We start from the raw sequence: 12,295 nt of genomic DNA, 5'->3' as shown, positions 1-12,295 counted from the left end.
TATTGCAGCTAGTAAACCTAAATGTTTAGCTGCTACAGAGTACAGCATACATCGCAAGTGTCATCGTCGATAACAATGATGATGAAATCGCATCGGGAGCGACTGCCATTCGATATCCCTGTCGCGTTTCTCGGCCTCTAATGCATGTATCCTTTCAGAAGAGGAGATGAATTGATTTAGTGTTGATAAGTTACATTAAAATTTTGAATTGAATTTGGGTATCATATTTCTAAAAGGAGGGATGAAATTGGAAGAATAATATATGCTGCTGACCTGTTATTATTTTTTTCCTGATTTTTTTTAATACCATGAGATCGAAGATATCTTATCAATCATATTTTAAATACCTTAATATGAAATTACATGCTTTTTTTTGTTCCTTCTTTAAAATTTCTTTTACATTTACTATTTTCTCACAGTTGCTCAAATATACCTAAAATTGGCAAAGATCCAAAGAAACATGCTTGTCCTCCAATGAAGGATTGCTTCTCGAGTAATTAGTTAGTTGCCAATTCAATGGTGACGAATGACACCATCTATTCGATCTGACAATGATCTGTCGTGAGAAGTTCACTGAACCTTATCATTTAGAGGAAGGATAACTCGTAACAAGGTTTCCGTAGGTGAACCTACGGAAGTATCATTATCGAGACCCATTGACGAGGACGATCGTGAATACGTCAATAGCAATTCTGAAATAATCTGATGAATATATTATTCTTAATCTTAACTTAAGTATTTTAACTAATGATTTAGGAATACATATAACTTAGTCTGCATGTGATCAACTCTAACTTCAAATAATTTATTTTGAATTTTTTTTCTTAAGTTTAAGAAATATTCTTTATTGTTATAGTTGTAGCTTAAGTAGGTAAATTTAATTCTCTTGACAAATCGATCTCATTATAATTCTTAGATCCGATGATAATATATTTATAGATCTGATAAAATTTTTTTAAATAACATCGAAAGAAAGAAAGAAAGAGAGATCCTCTATTTGAGTTCCTTACATGATTCAGAGTCTCATTTTCTATCAATCAATCAATCAATCAATCAATCAATAAAGTAATATATACAGAATATTTTATTTTGGATAACATCAACCCATCTATGGTAATATAAGACGGAAAGCGGTCTTTCCACCATAGAAAGAAAGATGGAAAGCGGTCGTCATTAAGATGTCACAAAAATACATATCCAAGGAATATGACGTAACATCTTTACACTCATCCGACGCGACCGAGGCAGTTGATCCCCTTCTTCACTCGTCCGTGTCTTTTGCGGCAGGCATGGGGGTCCCGATGAACGACCACCGCCGACGCAAGGAAGGCGATGCCCGTCACTTATGCGTGCTTCGCTGGTGCGAGGAGACGAATTGGTCGGTGCGTGAGGCTTCATGGGTTATAGCTGCTCTACGGGGTAGTAAAGGAATAATTAGATTCCGTTCAACTTTTTGATTCGCACGAAAACGTCTCAGATAAGCTTACACATACCTCTGATCATCACACCGCTCCTTCCTGGAAAATCCCCTCACCGCCCTGTGAGTATACTACCATCAAGATTTCGACGATTTGAAGGTAATAATATATTTTTTGGTCACATTATCCATTAGCGGGTGTGTGGTAACAACACTACGGTGATCATATCGCACGTCAGTCTGAAAAATCTGCTTACCAGCCGGTGGAAATACCGTCGTCGAATTTAGACGATTTGACGTCTAAAAATTTTTTGGTAACTAACTTTTCTTGATTGCATGTGTTAGGTAAGCATACGTGAAGGTGATCGTACCAGACCTAATATGAAAAATCCGCTTACCATCAGGTGTGAATACCGTCATCAAATTTGGACAATTAGACGCCTGAAAATTTTTTTTTGGCCACTTTTCTTGATTGCAGATGTTAGGTAAACAAACAAGGGGGTGATCGTACCAGATCCATTATAGAAAATCCCATCACCCCCCGGTATATGTACAACCAACAGACTTTTCATGTTCTATTGTTCTTTGACGATGGCAGCCTATCAGATTCACGGACACCTGCGATCTCCTCACTCCCCCAAAGATGATGATTCATGATATATATATATATATATATATATATATATATATATATATATATATATATATATATATATATATATATATATATATATATGGGAGTTTGACAAAGGTGTGAATTCTTATGAATATAGATAGGTTAAAGGGTGTCGTGCAAAGATGAAGCCATCTCTGCTTTCTTCTGCGCTTCTTTAACTCAACTCGCATAAACTTGGCAAGACGATGTCAGCAAGATGAGATCTCGAACTTGGATGTGGTCGGTTAGTGAACGCTAATGCAAATGAAGATGTGGTCGTGTCTTCTGACGATTGCCTACTCGAAACGAGGATTTGATTCTCATCAACACTGAGAGAGGATCTGAAGGGTTATTTAGTAGCTGGTTTGGTTTTGTGATAGACACTGGATTTCTTCTTCCCTTTGAAGCAAAATGAGATTCTACCTATAGATGAGTCATGTCATCTTTGTTCATGGTGTTTTCTTCTATCCACAACAAATTAAGGGAGAGGTAAGAGTAACTAATAAAGTATTTGAAACTGGTAAGTAAAGATTGTCAATGAGAAGTTCTGCCCAGGATTTCTGGTCTTGTAATTTACCGTAGAATCTGATTTGGCATCATTATTCCCATAAACCAACTTTACATGGTGGAAAATGGAGATAGAAAATTGTTCTCATCCTTAAACCGCTTCTGTTGTCTTCTTCGGAGTAGCCAACAAATCTGTGGAACAAAAATCACCATAACTTACAACATGCATCACCTGCTATTCCTTCGTTGGAAACGACCATGGCTCCCGTATCACCAGCTACCATGCAGATCTTGAACAGCCAAGCTGAAATAAGACAGGCGAAAAAAAGGGTGAAATAGGAAGCAAAATCTCCATGTTGGAGCCATGTCCGAAGGGATGAAAACGAGGGGTTAGTGTTTGATCGGGTTCAATTTTGCGGAGACTCTGGATGAGGTTCAGTGTCTGATGGAGAAGAATTTGCGGAAGGATTTCCACGCTCATGAGTACCAGATTTCATCCTTGGACCACCTGTCTCGGATTCTGCAAGCTGTTCAGGCAACTTTGATGCCTTGGAAGATGAATCTTCAGCTGATGTCCTTGTAACTTTTGAACTCCTTTGACCGGGAAAGAGTGCTGATGGCTCCGAATAGGCAGCAAATGGTTGCAGAGAGTAGCCATAATAGTTAACCAATGGATGATCGAATTTGCAAGTGGTACCATACTTGCAGCTTCCGTATGTGGTGTAGAAGGTGCACAAAGGCTGACCCTTTCGTCAAAAAAAAGAAAATGCAATTAGGTGCTTTCTATGGCAGAAGAACCGAGAGAGAATAATGAAGTAAAAGAGTAAGGTTCAAATTTACTGGTCTTAAAGGAAGGCCCAGGGGTCCTATGGTGGCCATATCTGCTTGGTTCTTCAGTTTTGGGTGATGGTACTTGCAAGAAGTTCCATATTTGCAGCTCCCAGTTTTCATATAATATTGGCATTCTGGTTGGTCCGGCCTCTCAGGTAAACTTAGTGGCATGCTGGAACCTGGCTGTTCTTGATGTCTGGAGTTGGCTATCTTACTGGGCACAAGCATATCGGTAGAAGAAATATCATTCATACTGCCCTGGCATGCATTACAAGCTGGCATAAGATGTCGACAGATATAAACTAACCTTAAAATGTGCCACGACATGAATGAAAAAGTGACAAGTATAGGAGATTGGCTTTCATATGTAAATTACGAATCCTTCTAAGAAATAATTGTTTACCAGTGATTCTCAATCATAGCTAAGGGAATAATGAAGCATATGAGACCACGTATTGTTGTACCATGACCAAATTAGTGGGTTACTGAACCCATATAATGCTCATGAAGGTCTCAAAATATTTAGAATCCCAACTTAAAAATTTCTAACAGTTCCATTTAGTAAATAGTGGTATAGATAGACCATCATGCCTAGTTTCATGAAGTAAAAGAAGAATATGCATAAATTTGCAAAATTCCCAGGCAAGCACTGAGGCCTATATTGTTGTTACGTGGCAAGTGGTCCTTATTTTCTTATGACAAGTGAGAAAGAACCATAAGAGTCATGTTTTTAGGGTGCAATAATAAGCCACATCCTTCGAATGCTTCTGGGAGTGCCAATGGAAGCACATACCATCATGATTAGTCCTAAAACAAGAATCACTAAGATTTCTCAAAAAGATGTGCTAGTGATAAGAAAAAGATATATTGGAATGATTTTTTACAACTGCTTGCAAAAAAGGTAACCAGACCATAAGCACCAACTTGAAGGCTGTTTAAACTCTTTGGATTAGCTTTATATGAATTTGTCAATCTGTAGAACTATTTTCAACTCTTAAAATATTTCTTCACTCTACCCAACAACGTAAATCTCTTATCATCTTTTTTTTTTAATCTTAATTAGCGGGGGAGCATCCTCTCAAAGATATGCACATATAATCTTAATGACTCCTTATTACTTATCTTCTATTTTAAGTAGCTTATGGCTCCTCTAACATGACATTCTTCACAAATCCTTGTTTATTTTTCAAAAAAACAACACTACTAAAAGCAACTGGTAATTTTTTTTATTAAATTCACAAGTATCATCACATTCACAGCATTTCTCCCATCTCACTCAACAGTTCTTTGATCATTTTATATCCAAAAGCCACCAATCTGCCTCGTGCATCCATCCCTAACTAAGTGGCCTCTTTATTTCAATTTCAATTCAACAATTGTTTTGTTCCATATACCCTACATAAAAACACTGATCAAGCTATTATATTGCCTTCCATCTACCTTGATTGAGCCCTCATTTTCATTTCCATCTTTGTTGAACTTTGCTTTCTGTACACAATTTTTACTTGTGTCATCGTTTAGACACTGATCAAGCTATTATATTGCCTTCCATCTACCTTGATTGAGCCATCATTTTCATTTCATCTTTGTTGAACTTTGCTTTCTGTACACAATTTTTGCGTGTGTCATCGTTTAGGCCTTTTAGGTTTTCAACCATTTATATAACTTGGCATTAAATTTTTTTTTCTTACGCACTAAACAATATTACCTCCAAATCTCCTGCTTAAAAGTAGCAACACGTGCGCATGTATAGTAAAAAGACTGTATTCACAGCATGCTGCAACTGTGAATGGAAATTATTTAGTTGCACAAGAAGTATTTTGTGTTTATCTGATACCGTCTACATAACTCATATAATATTTTTTAAATATGTACCTTAAGAGGAAGATTCATGGAACTAATATAATCAAACTTCACTTGTAAAACTTGAGAAGAAAATCTACTTGCTGCTGTTGGTTTTGCTCTCTATAGCCACCTGGCATTCACATGCATTTTGTACCCATACACCTTGCCCAAGGACAATACATGGCAGCCATGACTAACTCCTTATGGCAAAAAGAAAGTGCATAACATATGCACATAGCCGGGCACAGATATGGCCTCGGCATGAGACTTCAAAATTGGTGGGCACTTTACGACATTGTATGGTCACCCAGACAATATTGTCTCAAAACGTTTCTTTTTGTTTCCTGAACGAGACAATTTGCTTTAGTTATTGAGATTGTAACATTTATACTGAATGTCGGTCATTTCCCAAGTACGTTATTTATACAATTTAGTGCCTGCTTATATTGTTTCTAATACCTAATATGGATGACTAAGATGGAATGGAATGAAGTCCTTGTGTTGCTCAAACTTGTCAGTGCATTCATTACTTTGCTCCAATGAAATTAACTATAATGTGGTATCTTACAGTTACATGACTAACCTGTTGCCCCTGCTACCTAGATTGCCAGCAAGCATTTCCTACAGAAAAAATCTTTCCATTTTTTTCACATATACATAACTTGTAGTAATAAGAATGCCTTTAGATAGAAAGTTAAAAGCGATAATATTAGCATATTTTGTATGATTAAGTGACTGAAATTACAATACCATAAATCATCTTTCTCTACTGATCTGTCAAAGATGGTTCTAAAAGCTGAAAAGGAGTGGCACCAAGTTATATATAAGTCAAAACCTAAAGGGTGCATCACATTGCAAATGCATGGAGAGGATGCTAGGAAAAAAAGAACATCTGAAAATTGAATTCTGTAACAAAAAGGTTTAACATCTAAAATTTAAAAGTGCTTCAGAAATATCAGTTAACAGACTAGCTTATATGGAACATGCAAATAAATGTATTACAAAGATTGAACCAGAAGGCATCATATAACATACCAAACAACTATCTAATGTTGACATGGTTTTGTTAAATCTGAAAATAGATATCATTTAACATACAAAGTTTTACTTTTAGTTATAGAGTATGCAGCTACTAACCATGTATGTGCTCCAACCTTGCTGCACAGGCATATTCCCTTGGGAGGGTGCAAGAACAAAAGGTACATAAGCTGGGAGACCTTGCATACGTGGACTAGACACATAAGGAAATCTAGAGAAAGGCCATGAAGAACTTCCACCAATTACAGTTAGCCCCGATGTAGGTGCCATGGAACCAGAATATCCATAGACTGAGGATCCTGTAACAGAGAATGCTGATCCAGGGTTGGCAGGCTGGGGATGATTGAACTTGCAGGCAACACCATATTTACATGACCCAGTTTTCATGTAATGGGCACATTGCTTTTCATCCTGGAAGCCAAATCAAATAAACATTAAACAAAAGTCTCATCAATTAGCTACAGGGTAGAAAAAACCAAGGTTTCAAATCTCAATTATACTGGCCAGTATGGACCAGTTTTTATTGGTCCGTCCAAGCACCAATATGGAAACATGTAGCTCAACACCAATAAAATAGTATTCATAATTTTTATTACTTTAATTAATGATACCAGGTAGTATAGGTCGCTATACCGCCCAATATATTGATCCTTTACCGATCTGATAGTTACAGCAACCAGTATCAATCCAAAATTAAAATCATTGTAAAAGTTGATTGTGACATTGACAAGTGAAGATGGTGGAAAGTATATTGAAAGTTTGAATTGTATAAGAGTGCTACAAAGCAATAGATACCTCACGGATAGGTAGACCAAAAACATTCAACTGAACCAGCCGTGTATCATGTTTGTCTCGTGGATGATGATATTTACATGTTATTCCATATTTGCACATTCCTGTTTTCAGGAAAAACTGCAAGAATAATTGAAACATAACCAGAGACTATTCATCAAGTGTCCTTCAATCATATGCTATTTGATGAACTAAAAAAGGCAAACATGAAAAGAAGTTAAATTGGCAGAGTAAAAGAGTCAGCATAGCAGAGTTAAACTGAAACAAACATGTTGGTTTATCTGGATATCAGACAACGGTAAAGAAAAACTATACAACAGTGAGAGAATCATGTTTCAAAGCAAGAGACTAGTAGAAACCCATTGCTGTGCAGATATCTGTTCGGATGCACTTATCCATGCATGGATATCTATAATAATAATAATAATAATAATATTATTATTATTATTATTATCATTATTAATAATATTATTATTAATATTAATAATAATAATATTATTATTATATATGTTACCAACAAGTATTAATCAAATTTTATTTGCCTAAAATGACAAAGCCAGCCATTATTGTTCAGTGGTCAAAACTCCAACTATTGGTGGATAACCATGGTGATAGGTGAAGACCTACAGGTTGCATTTGTATGCAATATTTACGTTTAGATTTCCATAGTTCTTCTTTTGTCACAATTTGTTTCCATGTTGATTATCACATTAAACAGTAACAGACTATATTCAGAACATCCTGTATTTACCAGTCAGATACAAGAAAACACAGTTGTCTAGCCTTTTGAATCTCATCTTTGATGGTCTGTATCCAGAGACACCCTAGAACATATGAAGAAATAACAGGTTTATGCTCATGTATCAACTAATTACAGAAGCGCAGTCATCCTTTCAGAAACTAAATGAATGATAATACTCATTAAATAGAGGAAAATAAGAGAAAACCTTTAGTGAATCTCTTAGAAATGATAATCCAATGAGATGATTATTATTGATGAAAGGTATCATTTAGCAAAGATAATCATGGCTGGAACCACAAATCCTTGAAACTATATCAAGTGAAGAACTAATAGCATCAAGTTGACGAACTTTAAAATATGAAACATTGCATGAGAGAAAGCTTGACGCGATATGAAGTAAAAAAGGAGTTTGCAGCAAGAAAATTGCATATTGTCTTGCATTAACTAAGATATTTGAAAAATAATATCAAATTAAAAGAAAGAAGTTATAATAGATCCGAAAAAGTGTCAAGTACTGTCAAACCACTTATTATAAACCAAACTAGAGAGATACACCAAAATGCATTTGGTTGATTCTCTTGAAATCGACTCATTTTTCTACTCATGTAGTTGTTGCGTCAATATGCACTAAGTAGCATATAATAAAATCTTCCTCATAAAGAATAATTTGGATATATAAAGGAAAGGCATTGAGCTTGGGAAATCAAGTGGTCCAATAAAGTTGTGTTTACATATTTCAGATCTCTCTTAAGCATGCTTATATCAACAAGTCTGTATTTATGTACATCGATGAGCCGACTCATGCTCCAGATGGTTCCTGGAGAACATGTTTTAGAGAAAAAAAAGAAAAAAATGTTAGACAATTAGACATTATCTATGATCATCTGCTCCATATCTATGTCTTGCTACCATGAATGCCTATTCGATATTTAATGAACAAGAGCTAACACAATGCTAAATTATCCAGAAATGTCATACTTCATTGTTTGACAAGTACCTAAACCATCACTGAACATACCACAAAGTTGCTATCACGGTTCATTGATGGTTAACTAGTTCAAACATGTCTCAACTACATCTAAGTTGAAATTCTGATTCATGACATCACATAAAATCTTCTAAAGTAAAATGAAGTGTTATGGGGGTGACTAATTACTTTCAGATCCCATTTTTATATGCTTATTTTTTATTTAATATGATCAAGCAGGTCATGGCCATGGTCATGGTTCTTCAGAATTCTTTTGGTAATGGCATCTTCTGTACCTAAATGCTATAGCTGCAAACGATTCAGGACATCATTATGTCCTCTAACTCTCCTTTATGTCACAGGCAACATACCAGCCTAAGTTCTACTATTTTGCTCTAACAACACTTCCACAAATAGCTGCAAGAGAAATGCCATAATTAGAAAATGTACTTTCATAACACTGTTACTAGCTTGAGAAATCAGTGCGTCAAACAGCAGCATCTCTGCTCATGAAAGAGCGAACAAATAATCCCAAAACACAGAGTCTACCTATTTTACTCTTTTGAGTCATACAGTAAGCAACAAAAATAGACTTACAGACACATAGCATTCTCAGTGTTTCATTATCCTCAGTTTTATTCTTACTAAAGGTAATGTGCTTTTATAATTTGTAAATGTAATGTTTTCCTACTGCAAAATTTCTAATTTAGTGATATACTTTTCTGTAGACATTTTTTCCATGTGGTAATGCAACAAGTTAGAGCTTCATTATGAACTCCAATTTATATTTCACACGCAAAGGAAGATCACCTAATGAACAAAAATATGGGTTCTGTAACCAAATGCCATATTTAAATTGGAAAGCAAAATCACTGATGAAGATAATGAACCTGGCAATCAGGTTGACCGTCTCTCTGTGGAAGTTCTCCACTAAACCGAGTGATCTGCAGAAACCAATTAATAACATATAAATCAACAACATGCAATGAAGAGATCCTTTCCTTCTTTCTCCTTTTTGATGAAAACGTGGTAACATGGTTTATCCAAAAATTGAAGACTTAATTGCCATAAATACTAAAAACATCTCAAATTGAAAGCATATGAAGCAAAACTATCCAGAGATATGGCTTTCACCTGTTCATTGTGTGCAGGATGATTATATTTGCACTTGCTTCCATACCCGCAAACACCAGTCCTCAAATAGTAAAGACAATCTGGCTGGCCGGGGCGATCAGGATACTGATTCAGCTGCCCGTCAGCTCCCTCTTGGACATCCTCGATAGTTAACTGCCACATAGCTCCTGCGATCAAGAAACACCACAACTAATTAACCTCGTTTCGTTTTATTTCCCTGCTATAACCCACCCAAATCAATCATCTGCATGCCTGTCCAAAGAAAGTCAATGGAATCAAATTGCACATGCCTAACAAAAGACCGATCAACATGACATTAGAGGCATCAAACAGTAAAGAGCGAAGAAGGAAACGATAAAAGAGGATCGAACAAAAAACCAGAAACCACCTTCAATGTTGTCGGGCGAGGCATGGGAAGAATTGGGAACAGCATTGTGCCTGACGTCGGACATCATCGGAACCAGCGATCGGAACCCAAAACCCTATCGCCACCAAATTAAACTTCACTACAACTAGCCAATCATACCCAACCAAATCCACGGTTTCCCTTCTAATCACCGGATCGATCGCCACTCCCTACACCTCCGATTGGCTATCGGCGGGGCTCACCGACCGATTGGGGCCTCCGGCAGTCGATTACGGGCGCAGGGACCGACCAAATCCGCGGTGAATCCAGGGGTTAACCGGCTTCGCTCAGCCTCCCGAATCCGAAGCGGAGAAGGAGACAAGATTGGCTCTCCGACAACGACTTGGATCTCGATGGATCAATCGGGGCGATCTCTCTCTCCCCCTCCCTCTTATTCTATTCTGCTCATTCTTTACCGGGATGGAACCCGAGAAGGAGATCGAAGCAAGAAGGACAGGGTATTTATTCCTTTTTAATTAAATTATATTATATCGTCATTAACTATAATTAAATGCTATTATTATTTCTTCGCGGGTAGGTTTAGTTATACTGTCGATTAATGTTGTTAATTAGTTAAATGGAAGAAGTTAACCCCGAGTTGTAACGCTCGAGAGAAGGAGGCAAGCGGGCCCCGCAAATTCAATCCACTCGGACAGCACGTAAGCTCGCGGGTTGCTGACGGCGGGTGGCAGAAATTTCCCACGTACGGATCAGTTGGCGACTTAATTGGATTAAAAACGTGTTAAGAAGGGAACCCATCGACCCACGCTACGTCAATACGCGTGACTCGTACCCGCTTTACGTGGGAGCAGGGAGACCGTCGGATGGGGGAACCGCGAAAGGGGTGATTTCTTCTGGTGATGGGACGTGGTTCCGGGCGTGGGAAGTGGCGCGTGGCTGTAGCACCGCCCGGTTAGTGAAAGGGACGCTTTCGGCGGCGTATTCCCGCGGGAAGCGAAGGCGTGGGGGAAGGGCCGGCGCTTACGTCAGCCTATGTGGCTCCTTGGACCTCACTACATCCCGATCAGCTGTCTTCTTCGCAACAGCAAACAGATTCTTTGGCCACTTGACACGTGGGCCTATAAAGACCCATGACTAAAACGAGTTTACCTTCACTTTTCAATTTAATATATATATATATATATATATTTATTATTCTAAATTAAAGACGACATGACCCTTTCGAGGAAGTGCTTTCTACTGGCTTTCAAGGTTGCAGCAGCTACAGGTGGAGCAGATGGGAAGGAAGGAGCCGCATCTGGGACTCCATCGATTGAGAGTACTGTTAAGGTGTGCAGACATGAGTCAAGAACTCATGCTTGTGACTTGCTATCTCGCGTCCATGTCTCACAGAACAGACGTAATTTTCATGCCTGTCTGTCTTGACTCTCACGGCTGTTGTCCGCCTTAGTGGGAGGAAGGCAGAAGAAACGTCGGTCTTCCCGGTGGCGTTAAGATGAATCGAAACAAAGAAGAGCAAAGGGAAGTCAAACCGTTGCTCCGACAGGGCAGAACAGAGAGTCAAACTGTACTTTCCGGGTAAGCAGTCGAGCTTGGATAGTCGCGCAAGGAAGGTTCGTCATCCCGTTCTTCGATCCAAACCAAATAGGAGAAGTAGGGCAGGTGGCGGTCTCCGTACCTGCAACGATTGTGAAACATGCATCTGGAAGACTGACTCTTTGGTTCGAGGGAGGACAGAACTATGACCTGTCCTTGGACCTTTAGTGTGTCAGATTCTTGGAGGGTTCTCCAGGTTTGACCACCATAATCTTTGCTTTCTTCATGATCTTGGAGGAGGAGAAGACCCACACGTATTACCGATGTCAGTGTGTTTGTGTTAGAGGAAGTTGATATGTCATGTGTCAGTCTCCCTTATTATTATGGTGTTGAACACAGGATGATGAAGTCCACAGTAGCCGCCAGAATTTTCAGTGCTGGCAGAAGTAGGCAGGTGATCTATT

At 38.1% G+C, this 12,295-nt stretch overlaps 1 protein-coding gene across 1 annotated transcript; it reads right to left on the bottom strand.

Annotated features, from left to right (window-relative positions):
- Positions 1–2,568: 2,568 nt before the first annotated feature.
- On the bottom strand, positions 2,569–10,764 carry LOC135633403 (zinc finger CCCH domain-containing protein 12-like). The gene is made up of 7 exons (XM_065142819.1): positions 10,317–10,764; positions 9,929–10,095; positions 9,685–9,738; positions 7,089–7,205; positions 6,393–6,704; positions 3,420–3,668; positions 2,569–3,325 (listed from the first exon to the last, which is right to left on the bottom strand). Exons 1-7 carry the CDS (start codon positions 10,381–10,383, stop codon positions 2,987–2,989), a joined length of 1,305 nt encoding a protein of 434 aa, XP_064998891.1. The 5' UTR covers positions 10,384–10,764; the 3' UTR covers positions 2,569–2,986.
- Positions 10,765–12,295: the final 1,531 nt, after the last annotated feature.

Source organism: Musa acuminata, chromosome BXJ1-3 (assembly GCF_036884655.1).
Source record: "Musa acuminata AAA Group cultivar baxijiao chromosome BXJ1-3, Cavendish_Baxijiao_AAA, whole genome shotgun sequence".
Classification (NCBI taxonomy): Eukaryota; Viridiplantae; Streptophyta; class Magnoliopsida; order Zingiberales; family Musaceae; genus Musa; species Musa acuminata.
Note: the sequence above shows the minus strand (reverse complement) of the source record. Positions and strands in the feature narration are given on the sequence as shown.